At 39.3% G+C, this 20,259-nt stretch overlaps 1 protein-coding gene across 1 annotated transcript; it reads left to right on the plus strand.

Annotated features, from left to right (window-relative positions):
* The first annotated feature begins 145 nt into the window (after positions 1–145).
* Positions 146–1,985, plus strand: dctpp1 (dCTP pyrophosphatase 1). Its single transcript, XM_042485481.1, has one exon. The coding sequence runs from the start codon at positions 229–231 to the stop codon at positions 757–759; it is 531 nt and encodes a 176-aa protein (XP_042341415.1). The 5' UTR covers positions 146–228; the 3' UTR covers positions 760–1,985.
* The last annotated feature ends 18,274 nt before the right edge of the window (positions 1,986–20,259 follow it).

The following is a 20,259-nucleotide window of genomic DNA, read 5'->3' on the forward strand; positions in this document are numbered from 1 at the left end:
AATAAGGGAGCTGTAGTTTTTCAAAGTGACATTTATTGTGTGCGTCTATTTGCTAGTTTTCAAAATAGAACTACAAAGCCCAGTGTTGGTGGACCTCCGGTTTCCGACATAAGCTGCGTCATATCCGCTTTTAGTTACTGGCGGGACTTCTTCACATGGAGCTTGAATATCAGGCTGTTGGCAGACTTTAAGGACTTTTTTTAAGGGCTCTACGTGTAAAATTAATACATGATGATGGCTACAAACGGAAACAACGCACGTGGATTAAACGGTGACGAGTCATCAGTGTCTTTAAACGGCAGCAAATCACTCTCCGCTGCGGTAAACGGAGCAGCCAAGGCGGCTTCGTCCAAGCTGCAGAACGGAGGAACCGGGGCGGAGAGGTTCACCTTCAGCCCGGAGCCCACCTTAGAGGACATCAGGCGGATGCAGGCCGAGTTCACGGACGAGCGGGACTGGAATCAGTTCCACCAGCCCCGCAACCTGCTCCTGGCGATGGTCGGGGAGGTGGGCGAGGTGTCGGAGCTCTTCCAGTGGCGGGGGGAGGTGGCGGAGGGCCTGCCGGACTGGACCGAGTCGGAGCGGGAGCAGCTGGCGCACGAGCTCAGCGACGTGATGATCTACCTGGTGGAGCTCGCCGAGAAGTGTCATGTAGACCTTCCCCAAGCGGTGCTGCGAAAAATGGCTCTAAATCGACTGAAATACCCCGCCAGCAAGGTGCACGGGTCGGCCAAAAAGTACACCGAGTACCAGGACTGAGTTTGGGGGTTGAGCTGTCAGTCAGGGGCCGCTGGTTGCGGTGCCTGCTGGAGCTGGTGACAACATGCTGGAGTTTACTGATGGCCTACTGCTGAACATTTTGTTGACTGGCGCTTTCTCTGGGTTGACTTGTTACATGACTGTGTGAATGCTCTTAACTGATGTGTGTTTTCTGTGATACACATTTATGAGCCTGACTGCCTACGTATGCAAAGTCACCGTTTGTAGGCAAGGCACTTTGGCAATGCTGCATATTTAGTGAGGGTTTTTTTAAATTCTGTTTTTACTCTTTTCATCATCCATGTGCCTGGGTGAATTTTGGGGGAAAAACTGTTCTGCAGTGGCTCTTAGGGAGGAGAATGGCTTTTTTTGTCTTTTTCTTGAACCTCCCTGAGTAACTTGGAAAAATGCATGACCCTCCCTCCACCATTAATTAGCTCTTAGATTTCAAAACTCTAACCTTGAATGATTAAAAGTGACAAGTTGAAGACAAAAAAGTTGAAAATGTTTTTGTGCATGGTGGTTGGGTAATGCAAATGGTTTATTTTTAGGCAAAATTTCAAATGCTACATGTAGAATTGAGTGATTTTGATTGCATTCTACTGTTTTTTAGCTCAAATTTTGGGGGTTTTTTTCTGTCAGAAGCAAATAATGTGTTCAGGGACTATAGAAAAATGTGAAAATTCAACAATAATTTTTGTTTGGAACAGTTTGTGTCTATGATAAATGGTGTAATTTTGCTAAAAAAAAAAAAAAAGAAAAGAAATATCCCTTCCAAACCCAGTGGTAGGATGGGAAGGTTCATCTAAAAATGTGTGGTGAAATAAATACAAAATACAACCATTTAAAGTTAGATGCCCTTCCCTTAAGCCAAAAATAATAAACATACTTCCTCTGTGTTTAAAACCTTTACCTTTTGCATCACATCCCCTCCCTCCCACAAATAATGAACAGTCCCTTGTAAGAATGTATTTCTCAGTGCACGTTTTACAGCTTGGCTTCAGTTTAGGAGTGTGACAGAGTGGATTGTAAAATTGGTGGAGAGTTGAAGTGGGTGATAATTGTCCTGACTGTCCCTGACAACAGGGTAATTGTGAACAGTTTTTCTGTTATTAGCTTTTTTGTATTTATTCTCATTTCTCATCAGCGTTGAGTGAACTACTCTTCTGTTTTGTTCACATCACAACTGTCACATTTTTCCTGAAGTAAAAATTGCTTTAATTCTGTCTCGTGTTTTTCACTTATTTGTTGTTCAGTCAAAATGGTTGTGATGGGAGCTGTGACCTGTTTGCCACTCACATGCTAATTGTAAACGCAGGAGCTTTGTAAGTGTTTTCCACTCATACACAAATTTATTAGGTAGACTTAGCTGAAAATAGCGGTGTAATAACACAACAACGCTGCTGTAAATCCTGATTTCATGAAGCTGATATGTGCATCTTATTATGTTATAAATCTTTTTAAATTGGGCTATTTCTATTTTATAGTCATTTTGGAGGCTGGAGTTTGGGAAAAAAATGAATTGTATTGCATTATACCGGGAGGTATTTCTTTCACTTACTCTACTATCATTGATAGAAGTCTTTCCAAAATATTAGAAATACTTCTCAGTGTAATGAAATGCACCTCTGAAACAAATGTATCTAACTTCCCTTTACAAAATTCAGCATTACCATGTTTACTGAAAATAGCCAAAGTTAACTAACTACTACTATATTATGTAGGATTTAGGGGGATCCATTTGCAGAAATTGAATATAATATTTCTGAGGGCGTCTTTATAAGTTTATAATCACCTGTTTTCGTTACCTGAGAATGAGATGTTTATGTCAGAGAGGGTGGGCTCTCTTTCACATTGTGTGTTCACATTGGCCACCATAGAAGCCTGGAAAAAGTGTAGGAAAAACACTTTTAAAAAAAAAAAATACACAAAATTGATTAATGTAATGGTTTTACTTGTTGGAGAGAAAAGAGACCTCTGTGGATATTCCGGCTGTCTGCGATGTGCCGAACAGTGTCGGAAAAAAAAACGCTATTTTGTCATCTGAAACTTCTTTTTTCAGTGATTTTACCAGTTTTAATTACCTGGTCTGTTTTGTTTGGGGAAAGAAAGACCTTGATGGATAATTCAGCTTATGATAAAAACCTGAAAAGCAAATGTTGAGGGAATTTTGAGTATAGAAGAAGTTTTAGCTGGCTGTGATCTGCAATCTTCTTTGTGAAATCCCTCTAAATCTTACACACTGGACCTGTAAGCAGTTTACAACCGACTGTGTGTAATCAAAAGATAGTATAATTCCCATTAAACAATGCTAATAAAAAAAATAATCATGAGCCCATCAGTGATGAAAGTCATTTGGTTACTGCAGAAAATCAGTCTATTACAGAACCAGCTCCATTTTTTATCATGTAACATTGATAATTTAATTGATCACCTTCAGTGTTAAAACTGTAAATTAAACAGACACCACTACAATTTAATAATCACCATAATATCATACAATTACATCCGCACACCATAAGAGAGGCAGGCAGAAACGTTAAACTTTGAATTTGATTGTTTATTTTGTTATCTAATTATTTAGTCTATTTAATTAGCTCTCAAATCTTTGGATTATGGGAGAAAAACCTGAGTGGCAGGAGAAAACCCATACAGAAATATGATTGATCAAATTATTTGGGGACAATTTAGAGTTTCCAATTAGCCTATTGTGCATATTTTTGGATTGTGGGAGGAAACCTGAGTACCAGAGGAAAACCCACACAGACACAGGGAGAACATGGACATGGAGGGGTAGAGGGTGATGGAGGTGAGGGGAGGAAGGGTGGATGGTGGTAGGAGGAGTTGGTTTTGATGGAAGGAGGGTGGAAAGAGGGAGCGGGTGAGGTAGATGGGGGAGGGAGGTGGAGAGACAGTAGAGAAGTGAAGGGGGGAGGAAAGCGAGCTACTGATGTCCAACCCAAGATGAACAACCAGCCGACTCCTCGACCACCTGACTGTCACTGTCACACTTGTTTTTGTGCATCCAGCTAAAAATTCCCTTCTTGTTTTTCTCCGTCTCCTCCTTTTCTTTCTTTTTCATCTCTGCCTTTTCCTCTTTCTCTTTCTTTTTTTTCATTTCCTTCTCATGCAGTTTGTCTTTCATTGTCTGTAGCTCTGTCTGTCTGTCCTTGGTCTTCTTGTAAAAAAAGAAGCCTCTTCTCTTCTTCATTTGCAAACAGAGCTCCTCTAGTTCCTCCTTCTCGTCCTCCATCTGATTTACTTTTGTGTCCCAGCTCTGTTCTTTCATGGCCAGGTTCTTTCTGAACTTGTCCTCCAGTTCCTTCCTTTTGTCCTCAATCTGTGTCATTTTTGTCTTCCAGCTCTGTTCTTTTATGGCCAAGTCATTGCTGAACTTGTCTTCAAGTTCCTTCCTCTTGTCTTCAGTCTGTTTTAATTTTTACTCCCAGCTCTGTTTTTTTCTCAGAAAGGTCATCTCTGAGCTTGTCCTCCAGAGTGGCATATTTTGCTGTCCAGGCTCTCTCACTCTGGAGGAGTTCAGCTTCTTTGCTGCTGAGCTGGTTCTTGGTCTCTGAGAGCTCTTGAGAGAGACCCTCATTGTCCTTCCTGAGATCGACAATTGTAGCGTCCCTCTGATGGATCTGCTCCTCCGCCTGGTTCAGATAAGGTAAGGTAAGGTTAGTTAAGTTAAGTGAAGTTGAGTGAAGTTAAGTTAAGTAAGTTAAGTTAAGTTAAGTTAAGTTAAGTTGAGTTGAGTTGAGTTGAGTTGAGTTGAGTTGATTTAAGTTAAGTTTAAGTTAAGTTAAGTTAAGTTAAGTTGAGTTGAGTTGAGTTGAGTTGAGTTGAGTTGAGTTGAGTTGAGTTGAGTTGAGTTGAGTTAAGTTAAGATATACATTATTTTCGTGGTTATAGTCAAGATAGCGGCATCACAAGTACATATAAGGCATAATAGATAGCAAAAGCCAGTTTACCTTCTTCTGGTTCTCCATCAGCAGTGTTTCCCAGCTCTGTTGTTTTTTAGCCAGGGTCTTTGAGAACTTCTCCTCCTGTTGCTTCTTCTCATCCGTCATCTTGTCTACTTGTGCCTCCATCTGTTTGATTTTTGAGGCCCAGTTGTGGTGTTTTTTCAGCCAGGTTCTTTGCAAACTCCTCCAGAGCGTCGTATTTCATCTGCCACGCTCTCTCGACCTCGAGGAGTGTACATCTTTTGCTTAGCAGCTGGTCTCTGGCCTCTACGAGCATCTCAATGAGACTCTCATTTTTCTTGGTAAGATCCAGGATTTTGGTGTCCTTCTGGTGGATCTGCTCCTCCATCTGGATCACCTTTCTTTGGTATTCAGTCTGCAGCTTAAAGCTACTCTGGCTATTGGATATAGCCATATTTTCAGGTTGTTTTGTGTATCCATAACACTGTCTGTGGCAGACCGTAGTTGTGCGTATAGAAGACTGTTGTCTGTAGAAGACTGGTTGTCTGTAAGAGTGTCTCTGTAGTAGATTGTCTCTGTAGTAGATTGTCTCTGTAGGAGATGTCTGTGTGATAAACCGGATTCAGCTGTATTAGAAGAGACCTGTGTGTGGCTGATACCAGTTACACTCTGGGGAAGTTGGATAAAATTGAGTTCTAGAATCTTGCATCTATCTATATTTATTTATTTATTTTCCCGTTTATTGTTGTTGGTTTTTTTTGGGGGGGGGGGGGGGGGTTTGGCCAAGTAATTTCTTCTTAAATTCTCTATTCCTTTCTTCAGATATTTTTTTTGAAAAATATTAAGCCATTTTTTTCAGGTTTCAAAGGGTTAGAAGTAAAATTTAGTTAGTTTCAATCTGCAAACTCACCACTAGATGCCACTAAATCTTACACACAACTTCTTTAAAGTATAATAGTAGGTCATGACAAGCTCACTTACTGTGATAGATGGTCTGAAGTTATTTTGTACTTTATTAACTGAGATTTTAGTTTTGCCACATTCACCTTTTCACACATGCATGGCTACGAGCTACCATAAGAGGATGCTTAACTTTCAGAAGCAATTTTGGGGTTCAGTGTCTTGCTTAAGGACACGTGGAAGAGCTGGGGATTAAATGACCAACACTGTGATTTGTGAACAACATGCTCTACCTCCGTGGGGGGTGGGCGGGTGAATATAGTGTTTAGGTTACTCGACCAACATATTCCACCTGGAATAAAACTTTGACAAATCTCCGTAGTAAAACACATCTGTGTACACGCGATGGAGGGGCATTTAGAGTAACACAGTGATGAAAACGTCTGTCTGATTTTTCATTTGATGTGTTTCAAGAAACAAACACTGCCCTCAGCTATATATCCTTATAGACACTCAGATGCATGAGTCATCTACAGGCTGCAAAGGAGAACAGTCATGCATCACAAAAATGTTGCTCTGTGTGCTAGGCGAGCCTCACTTCAAAGTAAACAGCTTTTAACTTAAGCAGATATGACACGGCATGGCACATTAAGAATGAGCAATTGTCCACTTTATGGGTGTGTATCCAAAAACGTGGGTATGCAAAACTCTCCTATTCTGCTGGCATTAGAATGTGCAAATACATCATTTTATTTTTATTTATTTTTTTTTTTATTTTAAGATCTTTAGAAGGGCTAAGCTTTTCTGTCTTGGTTAAATCAAGTCGAATCCTTAAAGTAAACCCCCCTCAATTTGCTCATTTTGTTTTATACAGCAGAAAGTAAAATCATTTTCAGTAGTAGTTCATCCAAAAACGTAAGCACCTGAGTTTTGTAAAGCACAGAAACAAAAACAGGGTCTTAAATGGGAGATCATACCGCTTTGTAGGTGCTCTCTTAATATTCAATTTCTGGATGTGTGCCAGTCAGGTAGTAAGCTGCAATTACAGCTGTCCCCAGAGAGTAAAATATAACCCTTCTCAGCCTGCATCACTGCTATTCCTGCAGTTTTCTGTCTCGCTGCCTCTGAGAGTACATCGGCACTGCCGAAAGTTATCCTGAAGGGGTTTGGTGAGAACTCTTTACTTTGAAAAATCCTCATGCATTTTTCAGATAGGGGTGAAGCACATTTCCACATTCTGGTGAAGATAAGACTTTCTAAATCTGTTCCTGAACCCTGCTCTCACCTCAATGAGAAAGGCTAAATGTAGAATCAGTGTTTGTATTGATTAGATGTTTGTGTGGAGCAAATACAGATCCACCACAATATACATTGCACTGATGAATCTTGTGTAAATGGGTAAATGTTAAGAAAAGTTTGCCATATGAGTCATACCGAGTCATTGTTTAGCAAATCCCAAGTAAAGTCTTTGCACTGAATGCAAGTCCCAAGTCAGTGATGTTTAGTCCAAAGTCAAGTCTCAAGTGCTAAACTTTTAGTTTTTATTCCTAAAGAAGTCATAATACACATAATGTATTTACAAATATCATAAATACTTTTTAAGCATGTATTTTATTTGTTGAAACAAGTTTGTTATAGAGTTACTTAGCTGTTGTTGTTCTTTTAAAGATTATTTCTTTTGGCTTTTATTGCCTTTGACAAGACAATATGAGCATCATTTTTTCCAACTGGTGCTCAGTCATGACATTTTTGTTCTTCATGGTTCTCTCCTGCAACTGGATGCTGTGGGTTTGGTTCAAAACCAAAATCCTCATCTGGGAAATTAAATGTCAACTAGCTGGGAATGAACCGTGTTTAATGTAAGTTGATTCAGGAAATTAAATGAATTTGTAGCATACATTAAAAATAAAACATTTTTTAATCTTTGGGTTTGGGAGAAAGTATCAAGCATATTCAGGTCAAAGGACTCGAGTGCAAGTAAAGTCACAAGTCTCTGCATTTAACACAAGTGAGTTGCTTAAGTAAAAAAAAAAAAAAAAAGATGTATACTCCATCTTTATCTGCAATTTTAGGCTTTGAAATAGTTAATTTATTTTCCATTCACAAAATGTGCCTTCATGTTCTCCCGGGCTGCTGTGATGGGGATACTCTCAGAAATCTGCATAAGTATTTAATACTTTAAGCACACTTAAGAGTGAATATATACTGCTGGAATCCATTTAGTGTTGATAAGTGGACTGCATGTACACTCTACCTGCTTTTTGATGGAAGTTTTACAGCCAGAATGGGCAAATGGCTTGGAAACGCTACAAAAACATCAAAGTTTTCTGAGAGTAAGAACTGCCTCGCAAATGTCATGGTAAATTGTATGTTTGCAGGCAGTTTTTTTCTTTAAATGTTTGGACTGCTTTTAACCAAACAGCAAAGAGAACCTAGAACTGCAAAGTGCATCCCTAATAGATTTTCAAGGGTGTATTCATTAATGTGTTGCATTCTGTTTACTTAAAAGTGGAAAGTAAATGTACACCTGTTATCTTGAAATGCAGACTTAAGTCTTACTGTGCATTTATTTTACTTATCAACTCTTCAAGACTTTGCAGTTGTTAAAAATGTTAGCTGAAAGTTTGCTGAGGAGATGCTTGGAGCCCCTAATGTCTTCATGTTTTCATGCCTTGAGAAAGAAGTTAGAAGGTTCCTATGGTGCCATTCTTTGTCTGAAGACGGCGCTGAGGGCTTAATTACATTTACGACTTTTTAAATCTTAGATTTCCTTCTACTTCATAATGGTCAGCCCAGCAGATACTATCAGGCCTTGCTGGTGCTTGTTGTGTGTTTCAAAAGGATGTTGTACGTCTAGTTTTTCATGCTCACACAGATAAGCCTTCAAAGAGACATTCACAAGTGATTTTGTTTATTTTCTGTATGAATAAGCAATGCTTTCTCTCTTTCTTTCTGGCCATTTCCTCCTCCTTTTCACTATCTGAGTCACACACACATAGACACTCTTTTATCCTGTCATAGAGAAAGCAGTGGGAGCTGTCAGATCTCACACAGTGGGGTTACCCAGCAGCAGGGGTTCACATCACATCGCATCCCACACATATACACAGAAACACACACACTGGACCATTGCTAATGGTGAGGCATGATTTCTTTTCCTTTTGTGTGATGCTGTCAGGGACAATCAAATCGAAATACCCCAAACTGATCCATTCTGAACATAAACTTCTTGGCAATTTTCTTCCTTTTTATAAACGTTAAAGCTAAGCCAATAAAGCAATGTTTCGAGTCACAGTCCCTGCCAACAATCAAACATTTATGAGTCTCTGAATGGTTTACAATCAATTCAGTCTTTATTGTTTGCAACAGGTTTTGGTTATGGGCTATTGCTTGACTATAAAGTTTCCTACATTGCTAAAAAAATATTGTCCTTCCAATCTGCAGCCTCGTTTATACCTTTTAAATAGCATTCTGTATAAGTTTTGATGTATAAAATTGTGGATCGAATTTGCCAAATGAAATAATTTGGTTGTTACCGAATACATGAAAAATAACAATAAAATGTGTTTATTTAATTTGGGGAAGATGTCCATTAAGAAAAATGACAATATGATTTGACACAATTAACAATTTTAACACCTGTGGCAGCTGTGGTTTTAGATCACCTGTGGCGAATGGCTTTAATATGTAGCATTGAATGTCCTTGAATGGAAAACACATGTATAATAAATAACATTAACTAAAGCTGCATTCAGTTATTTCTAATGTTATTGGACCCACATGTGCTATTCCTTATCTGCTGCGGAAAAGCCCATTTTGAATGTTTTACTGAACCAGCGACATTGACCTGACACAATGGCAGTGAATAGATTCAAATAAAGCAATAAACAACAACAACAAAAACAACAACAACAAAAACCCTTTAAAAGCTGTAAGGGTTGGTGATTTTACATTTCCTAGGACTCTTTTGTCAGTGTGCAGGCAGCTTCTCTATAAAATGGCAATATTGCACTGTATACTCTTTTGATCTTTAGAGAAAAGTCACAGATTCATAGCTTCCTTAAGAATGGCAAAAAAATTTCCTGTAACATCTGGGTTCTGCATTTTCACCAGATGTTACTCAAACAGAAGTAAATAGTGCATTTGTCAGTTATTTTGAGCCATGGATTTTGTGCTTTAGCCAGGTCCGGTACTGGCACTATTTTGGTTTACAGTACAAAAAAATAACAACAAAAAACCCCGCAAAGTCATAGGTTTGAACCATATTTGGATATTAGAATATGTATGTATATATATATGTGTGTGTGTGTGTGTGTGTGTATATATATATATATTTTACACTCAAGTGGGGCCATAAAGTCAGAGTAACACTGCAATAAAAGTACAAATTTGTTAATTTATTGCAGTGTTACTAGGACTAACAGTCTGAAAAAAGTCATTTTTCTTTTACCTTTAGGGGGACTCCAACATCTTAGCTCCAGATGGTTGCCAGACTTACGTGACGTGACACGTCACATTTGACGCAGGCGCTGGTTACCTGTGCTCTCAGTCTGCCGCTGCCAACAGCTGCTCTGTACACAACAACTTCAAAAAGTCGACTCCGTGGTCGGTTAAGTAGGTTATGTTGCTAATAAGGACAACTGTCAAAAAGTCAACCAAGTCTTTCTTCGCGAAGTGAAAGAAAAGTCTGTAACCCGACTCGTTATTTTAGCGTTGTCTGTTTAACTTTAGCATTTCAAGGCTAAAGTATTAGGCTATTTCCTGTCACGCTTGTTGGCAGCGCGAGACCTCAGCTTGTCAAAGGATTTTATCACGTTAAGACGTCTTCCTCACAGCATCATTTCACCTGTCGAAGGTAAGAATTGGCTGCTTTTGCTGCAAACCATGTATCAGCTGTATTTCAACTGTTGCTGCTATTTAGGGCCAACGGGTTTCATATATTTGATATTAGTTGGCGACATGTTGGCTAATGCTGCTCTCATGCTATTATGTGCAGTGTTTCCATTAGTACAAGTGGTGAATAATTTTCTTGTAATAGCTGGGCTTTTCTGTCTTTGTGTTTTGCACATTGGCTGTGATGTTATAATGCTGTTTGCATAGTGGTGAAACACAGATTTATTTCATTATTAGAGTGAATTGGTTTTGCGGCATTTTTCCCCTCCAGGTTGTTGGTGTTGTGTTTTTGTGGAGTTGCCAATTGGCTCACTGCAAATTGGGTCTCAAGAAGAGGATGTTAGAGTATTTTTAAATACCTTTACGAAATATAATTCACTGTATAATGGCTTTGGAAATATAAACACAAGGGCGCACAGGCCTTTCACATAATCATTTTCCTGTAATAGTGTCTTTAAGGGAAACTCAACATGTCTAATGTTGCACAAATAATAGGCAGTCACATTTACTATACATACTTCATATTAGCTTTGCATTAGAGGGGGATTTAAACTCGAAGGCATCAGGTATGTGACAGCTTGCTATATTGTTTTCATATTATAAACAGCACAGTGCCTATCCTATGGTTTATAGTGCTGCTGCTTTAAACAGCTTCCTAGGCTCCTTTTCATAACTCATGGTGATCTGCTGCTTCATAACAGAGATTGTTGCAAGTGTAAGAGATTGTTTTGCTCTAAGCCTGGTGTCATATATGGGGGGATTGGTGGATTCAAAGTATCAAAGCTCAGTTCACAAGATAGTTAGTTAGTCTGAGGTGAGTAGTGGGATATTGGCCGTACAGCAGCTAGAGCTCATCCTACATAAACTGTTGCTAACGTCAGCATGGCTGCTGCTCATCCAGCATTTTACAAAGCCCACCACCACCACGAGTATCCACCTATGGGCTCCGGTTCCCCAGTGGAGGCGTTCATCATTGTCAGTCCCCAATCTTCTCTGTGCTGAGCTCGGTGTTGGCTCGCAGGGAGTGATTGAGGTCAGTTTCTAGACACCAAACACACGCTGTGCTACTCTGTTTCCGTTTAATCATACAGCCATTCGACTGGGTGAACTTTTCCTCACATGTCTGAAGTGCACTAGTGTATGTTTATCCTTTGCGTATAGCAAGTTTTACTTATCGAGTTGAGTCATAGCCTCCAGGCCTCTGCTGTTCTTGTGTGCTGTGCGGGTCTCTTTTCACAGCCTGTTGTTTTTGTGTTTTGTTTTGCGATGAATTGCTCTCGCCTATTGTTTTATATGGTGCATTGTTCTGTTTGCTCCATGTGCTCTTTGATGCAAACAATTTGCCTTACTCTGAAAGTGAATTTAACTGAACTCGTTTAGCGTGAATGAATAAATGAAGTGAGTGTCAAGTATAGGCCACTGCTATTTAGGGATTCTCAACAACAACAACAGCTGAGTGAATATCTCCTTTTGTTCCCTTGCTGCATATTGTCGTATTGAAGTTTCTTTGAATGTGAAATCTGGAGCTTCCTCCACAGTAGTGTTGCTTTCTCCAGCGATGAGAAGCCAAGTGATGTTTGAACCACATCAAAGATGGTGGAGTTGTTGAGGAAGGTTTGTAAAAGCCTGCTGTTTGTTTGAATCAAGCACCATAAAACTGGGAATATGAAACAGCTAAGTGTGAAACTGATGGGCTAATGCTGTTGATTTCAATGTGTGAGTGTAGAAACTTGGTGTGAAAAAGCGTAGCTGCCAATGTGCTGTTTTAACAGACTTTATCATCATTGTCAACAAGGACAAGTGTGACCTGACAAGCTGTTCAACATTTCTGAGTAGCTGAGAATGGAGGCACTCTGCAGCCATATACTTCTTATAGTTTATTTACAATTCTCCATCACTATAATTCTCCATCAGTATTAATTTTAAGAACTTTAATGACTAAATACCCAGGCTCTCAATGTGAGGTGGTGCTCAGTCCTGCAGTCCTATTGTGGCTTTATCTGATGCTTACTGTAGGAAATGGTGAATTTACTTTCCTAATATCTCCACAGTATTGTTGAGATCCACTCCCAAAAAAAAAACGTGTGCCTAAAAGGACAGTAAACAACCTTCTTCAATCGCCCTCAAGTTTACATTGTACCAAAAATTCATATATGCTTTCTGATGGCTTTCCAATTTGTACATTTTTATTCTTCACCAAGGAAAACTTAAACTCTGATAAAATGATACAGTTCTATTTTATGTTTGGTATGATGAGAACAGAGCACACAAAAGACACCTTTTTACTGCTTGTGAAGGATGCAACAATGAAATCCAAGACAAATCTCTGTTGTGGTCCGTGGTGTACTGTAAAGATACTGGTGGCAGGAGCCCAGGCAGGTATAATACATCCTTTAAAAACATCACTAAAGTTAGTTTACAACTAAATGGTATAAATTTTCCAGATTTTTAGATTCAACTTTATTGTCCAGCACAACCAAATGAAGTTTAACATCTACAACCAGGTAGTGAAAACAATGGCAAAGGTACTTATATGATATACTAATGTACAGAATGAGAGACGTATTTGTGATATATAAAAATAAACAAAACAATAAACAAAAACAGCTAAGAAACATCAGCACTGTATGTAACACTGATATGTGGAGGACAAACATTTAATTATTTAGAATTTTATGTTATATACTATGCTTAGGTGGTATCGAGGTATTGTGGTACACCGGGTTATTTTAAAATCTGAGGTTTGGATTTTTGATACAGTCAAAAAACAAAGAAGCTCTGCTCTCTCTTAAACTGATACAGAGACACAGCTCGTGCCCCCGGAGGTCAGTCTCTACTGCTGGAACAAGTAACTGAGCTGAGAAAGATGCCTTTGCCCCATTATGAGTTTTGCAATACCCATATAACTATATCCTGAGATGACTTCTTCCAACTAAACAAAAGCATTTTAGTAGCCAAATGATTTTATTTAACACGTCGTCTCTGTTTAGCCCACTGATGTGTCGGTATCCGCCACAGCAACAAGTGTCATGGAGCGCCCTTCCCATCAAATTATTATTCTAGGGGCCATAAGTATTTAAACCCAGCTAGACTTTACTTAGTAGGCTAACATCTTGGAAACGCAGTATTGTAGGCTAGACAATGTCTTACATGCTATAATAACTTCTACCATCAGCTGCTCAGCTTTTACCTTTTCTTTCTTTTTTTAAATAAATACCTTAATATACTATATACTCTGGTGAACTTTCAGGAAGGTATGAAGGTATGAAAGAATACATGTAGCCCAAGCCTATGGTATACTTTATAAACAATAAGCAATTATGCAGTATCTTCAGAGCTTCAGTTTAATATGTGCAATGACCTAGCGCCAATGGTAATGTAGTAAAAGTACTGCAAAACGGGTAAACAGACAATTATATACTGAGGAAATCAGTGAAAGTTGTTTTGTATGTGAAATGGAGTTTAATTAGCATTTTTTAAAATTATTTCTTACAGCAGTTTATATGAGACTGGTATATTTAACAATGTAATTATGAACGGTTGTATAACCAAAGCTTCACACTTTTCTTCATGACTACTTTCCTATGTTAAAAAGTTAGTCATTTCCTTTTACACCAGCAAGAAGTGTGAATCAATGATTGTCAGTTAAGTGGGAGTTGACATTTCCTAATCGTCACTTTAACTAATGATTGACTCACTTTGCATTTGAGAATATAACAAATAGCAAATTTAAAACAGAAGAGAGCATCTGTAATGAGACAATTAAGTGCTGAAATTCCTCAAAACAAAGGGAGCAGATACTCTATGATAGAAAGTGTCTGTTTTCATCTTCAGCGGGGCTGAGAATTCCCAAAGAGCTCACCAAGGTAGTGAAGTTATATTTCTACTGACAGAAGCATTCGGATCTCACTTTCCTTTGACATCTTTCTATCTCTCTTTGTGTTGGTGAGACTTTGAGCAAAAAGGAAAGAAAGCATCATGAAGTAAAGAATAGCAAACCCATAAGAAAATTCATCAAAAATGGTCCTGATATGTTTCTAAATTTTGCAAAACATTATGTGAAGTCAGAATAGAAGTTGATGATTTAGAGCAGGGTAGCAACTACGACCTCTAAATGATCACACACTTCTGACACAATCTGAAAGTAAAAAGTGGAGGATTGTCTTTTAAAAAGATTTGAAGCGTTTGTTACAGAGCTTCAGTGCTAGATTGCATTAGATTGCGCAGGTGTTGCTGGTACTGTGTCCAACCCCTGTAGATAGTTGACATTGTGATTTGCAGCAGGTACTAAATTGTGTGAAAGCATAGCCGAGAAGCACATCTGACAGATGTATCTGGCGAATGCTTAATAAAGGCAATGATCAAAGTGTGACAGAACAGGCACAGGTCCCATTCACATAATGGCCACAGGGAGCCAAGAGCAACAAAGCTAATATGTGACAGTGAGAGGCAGGAGGATTGTCTTTTGATTGAGCCATACAGCATTAAAAAGACTGATGACGAGCTGACAAGCAGTGCTGGTCAAAGTACACACACTTTTTCATGTGGAGTGAAGGACATAAAATAGTATTTAATGTTAACATTTATTTTAGGCTGCCAATATTCTACATTTAAAACATCAAACAATTGTGAAAGGGCTTTTTCTCTGTAATACCAGAAGATAGTGTCAGGTGTGTGTAGCCCAAATCAACAGTATATGCGAGCGGTGGGAGAAAAAAAAAAAGATACAGCACAGTATCATGATATTTTGCGTGGCAATACTTTATTGATACACAAACGCCTGTATTGTTTTTTTGTTGTATACATTTTTAAAAATGTATTCTTTATTTTTTGTGTTAGGGTTTTTTGCCTTTATTTGATAAGAGAGCTTTAAGTGTGAAAGGGGGAGAGAGAGGAGATGACATGCAGCAAAGAGCCGAGGCAAGGATCCGAGGCTGTGGCAAGAACGCAGCCTCTGTACATGGGGCATCCGCTCTACCAACTGAGCTACTAGGCGCCCCATTATGTAAATTTTTAATATTACAAATACAAATTAAACTTTTGGTCGCTTGCTGGAACAACAAAACCATTTTTTCCCATAGCATACTAGGCTTAGTGCTGCTCAAGACAATTGTGAGTTTTTCCCCTTATACCAGAATCATAATGGGGGCTTCCAGACCTTTTTATAGCACTGAAACAGCTGTGGCGATAGGTCTGGCTACAAGAGACTACCCTACGCCTGTGTCTCTAGAGTTATATGGTCCATAAGTTATGCTGATGATGGTCCTTGCCCTCAAATGTTGACTTTTTTTGTATCTGAAGAGCATATTCTACTTTTTTTTGTCAGTGTGTAGGCAGCTTCTCTATAAAATGGCAATATTGCACTGTATACTTTTATCTTTAGAGATTGGTCATGAATTTATAGTTTCCTTAAAAATGGCTATGTGTGTATATAAACACACACACACACACACACACACATATATATATTGAATTACATGCATGAGAAGGCAAACCAATACAAGAGACATGTAGGTTTGCAGTGAAGTATCCAGGTTCCTTTCCTTCCCTCTGTCCTCTTCTAATAACCATTCATGATATAACTCAAATTTTATTCGTGAGAAGACATCCATCTTTGCAGTGCAAAGTTTGTTACAGCGACTGTTAATGTAGGCTAATTAACAGTTAACCTAATTAAATTTAGGACACCTGTAAAGTGGAATATTACGTAGTTAAAAGTCCCAGTGCTGTTATTCTCTTTATCAGCACCCCTAACACCCTAACCCTTTTCAATAAGATTGCTTGGTTGTTGTATAATTAGGATGATTTTTTTTTTTTGTTTGTTTGTTGTTTTTTTTTCATGGGATTGTTAATAACAAACTTCAGACTTATTCTTTGATACTTTGAGGAGATACGCAGACAAACTGAGTGCTACATCGTGATCAAACATCCTATCTTACTGTACATGACTGACAATTGTGCCAGAGTATTTTTTGGCTTGACATACTTTGATTTCAGCCAGCATCTAGCATCACCCCTCTCTCGATTTCCTGGCATGTCCCAATCCCAGTGTGCTCGGCTCGACTGCTCCTGGAGGGGCTGCGTAGGAGTGATAGACAGTTAGTAGTGACACCCTAAATCAGCCGTATAGACTGATCAAAGTGCTGCATTGTTGGACTGAAATTGGACTAGGGCTGGCTGCGGAAAGCTCAATATGAGGCAAGTTTCCGTCCTCCGACTGTCTGGTCTCATTTTGAGCTCAGCGTTTTGAATGATTCATCATACGGAGTGTGGAAATGACGAGGGAAAAGTTCAAATGGAGAGTGACAAATTCTTGGTTGGGATGTTTCTTCCGGAGGGGGCAAAGAGGTGTTGTTATTCAAATGCAGATCTTAAGTCTTTGAACGCTTTATGATAGCCGTTTCTGTTCTGAGTAGATTTCTCACTTTTTGCGCCTTCACTTTTCCGTGCTATTGTGAAAATTGGAAATTGGCAGCTGACCTTTCATGTTATACAGTAGTTGGAGTGAATCTCATACTTCTACAATGTAACCGCATAAAGTCTCTTATATTAACCACATATGAAGCAAAAGGAGAATTTCTGCAAAGCAATTCTTCCTTACAATGTCCTCTGTTTCTAAGGACTGAAGAAACAAGATCCTCTCTGAATGGCATCCAAGGCTATCTTTATTCAAAGAGACTGTTGCTATGTAGGACTGTTGCTATGGAGGAGTCTCCCGCCCTCTCACGGAGATGGACAGCTGTAGCCTCGCCACAGGGAGGAGCCCTTTCTCTCTCTCTCTCTCTTCTTCCTGTGTGATGTTTCCCGAGGAGTCCAAACCTGAGGGAGTCAGCGGGGGTTCCTTCTTCACAATGATAAAAATAAAACAGTGACTCACTCACACTGAGAGAGAAAGAGACTGACCAAGTTCAAGAAGTCTGAAAAGTTTGCAGTAATGCGGCGGATGTTCACACTGCTTCTCAACAGGTGAAACCTCTTTATGTGTCATCGCAGGCTGTTTACTTTTCTCTTTCCGTTCACACTCTGAAACCTTGTAAATCTTTAATCAAATGCCAAAGTTAATATATTTTTAAGGCCTCGAGGCGTTCATGATGTTCATAAACTATAAAATATGCTCCAGACACAGATGCTTGGTTGCTGCTGATTGTTGTAGCTCCTGATATATTGTAAGTTTGTAAGAAGTGATAAGATATGGCAGAATAATTATTTACTTCAGTTGTAGAGCAACAAATGGTTGAGGGGTAAGTTAGCAGCCTGTCTTGTCAAACTGTTTAACATCCAAGACAGTTGCTCAATTTTTACTGAGAGTAATGATTAATAAGAGTGACGGTGCTGGATGTCGCAAGAGAGAGTCTTTGTAATACTCAGTTTCTACACGGACAGCAAGTCTTTAAGTTTTTTTGTTTTAATTCTTGTACATTTGTAAACTAATTAAGTCAATAGTATTTATTACTTTTTTTTCTCCAAGATTTTAGGCATTTATAGGTTTGCTCCATCAGCATTCAACTGTACTTATATCTATCTATCTATCTATCTATCTATCTATCTATGTTTGGAAAGCTCTCACTTCGTCCTCTTATTATTATGACAAGACATGTGGAATTTATTAGTTATAGGGTTTGGAAGTGTGTGTCTCGGAGGGACACACACTTCAGGAAGAGATTTTTTTATTCTGCTAACTATATCAGTTTTATGGGAGCTGTTCTCACAGAATGCATAAACATTTACAGATAAGTCAGAGGGTTGCTGGTATGATACAGAGATTTAGTCATTTGTGTGATCTGAACATTTAGCCCTGCTTTGTTTATAGGATTTTGGCATGTAAATCATACCAAACAGAACTTTGGTTATGGTTAGAGAAAGATTGCGTTTTTGTTCAAATGTTGAGAAATTTAATCATGTCCTGTCTAACGCTTCTACTTAATTTTGGCTTTTTGAATATTTAACCAAAACCACAATCGTTCTCTGACCTTAACCAACTGCTGAGTCCACAGCAATGTCTATTTCCAGAAATCATGACCCAGTTACTCAAGATAATCCACAGAACTTGTTGAGAGCAGTTTCATATAGGAACTATTCTCTTTCCACCAAACTATACCCACTGACCACATCCTCATGGAGAAAAAAGCACACATCTACTGCAAGCCAACGTTACTGTTTAGCCCAGAAGGAAGCCATAAATGTTTACATCTCGTGCTATATCCATGAGTAGATGCACATTTCCTTCTGCACGGTGATACGGTTGGCGGGTATAGTTCTGTAGAAACAAAATAGTTTCTAGATGCTTAATGTCTGTGGACACTGAGACATTGCTGTTGAATTTTGTAAAATGTATTTTTTTTTTTATTTTTGGGACGGCACGGTGGCGTCATAGTTAGCACTATTGCCTCACAGCAAGAGGGTCCCTGGTTCTCTCCGGGGTTGGAACGGGGTTCGGTCTGTGGGCGGGGGCCCTTCTGTGCGGAGTTTGCATGTTCTCCCGTGGGTTCTCTCCGGGGTCTCCGGCTTTCTCCCACAGTCCAAAGACATGCAGGTCAGGTCGGTTGGTGAGTCTAAATTGCCCTTAGGTGTGACTGTGAGCGTGAAAGGTTGTCTGTCTACATGTGTCGGCCCCACAATAGTCTGGCGACCTGTACAGGGTGTCGCCTGCCTTCCACCCAATGACAGCTGGGATTGCCTCCAGCCCCCCCGCGACCCATGAGAGGACAAGCGGTTATGAAAAATAAATGAATGAATAAATGTATTTTTTTGGTGCTTTGAGCACCACAAGCCTATCTAGAGAAGGCAGAGTTATTGAATTACTTGTACATGTGAATATTGGAGGAAAACAAAGTGAAAATAGGTTTTCACTTTACATTTTGCAGGTGCGTTCTGTATACACATTTTGTACCTTTGCAGATGCCGTCATTAAAGTAGTATCCTCATTATGTTATAAAAAACATAATCCAGGTGGCATTATGTTTCTCTTAGGGCATTTGCCATTGCAAATTAGTAGTATGAAAAAATAATTTTGAAGAGGCAGAGTAGGAAGAGGGGAGACCTGAGTCAAGGAACATGTGGACTAGTTTTGAAAACTAATGGGTCATTAAAATCTCATTAAAATATTTGTTTCAAATGCAATACGGTGCTTAGTTTTACTAACCTGCCTGCTTTACTGTTGCTTCCTACACTATGTATACCTTCAATCGAATATCCAAAAGTCTTTCACAACATGTGTATGTTGAAGAACTTCTTGCAAGAGGATAGAGTTTACATCATATAACGAGGCTGGTGTTTTGAGCATTGCAGCATCGCCCCTCCACAGGCTCTGAAATCAGAGAACATCCTGGTCTGTAACCCCACTGAGAACAACCTGCTGTTGCACTTTGGCTCTGACGCTGTGCTCAAAGATCAGGCCTGCGAGGACATATTCAGCATCCCAGAGTGCCTACCTGCGGCACCTGTTTTGACGGAGGCCAGTGCCAAGCTGTGCCAGCTGCTGGGGATATACTGCTGTACCCTTCTGGAGTGAAACCAGCATCGTCAAAGCAAACCTCCTCTCTGCACTCACCATGCGGCGTGACCAGAAAATATCCTCACCTGATTCACTGTTTGCTGCCAATCCACACGACAAGCCAGCCATTGAGAATATTCAGGGCCAGCCATGGATGCAGCGCCTCAAACAATTACCCATCATCAGCTGCTATTGTTTTTTTACACATTACTGCTCACTGTATATATATATATATATATTATATTTATATATAAGTGGCAAGCTGTACTTTTCATATTTTGCACAATG

Source organism: Plectropomus leopardus, chromosome 4 (genome assembly GCF_008729295.1).
Source record: "Plectropomus leopardus isolate mb chromosome 4, YSFRI_Pleo_2.0, whole genome shotgun sequence".
NCBI classification, from domain to species: domain Eukaryota; kingdom Metazoa; phylum Chordata; class Actinopteri; order Perciformes; family Serranidae; genus Plectropomus; species Plectropomus leopardus.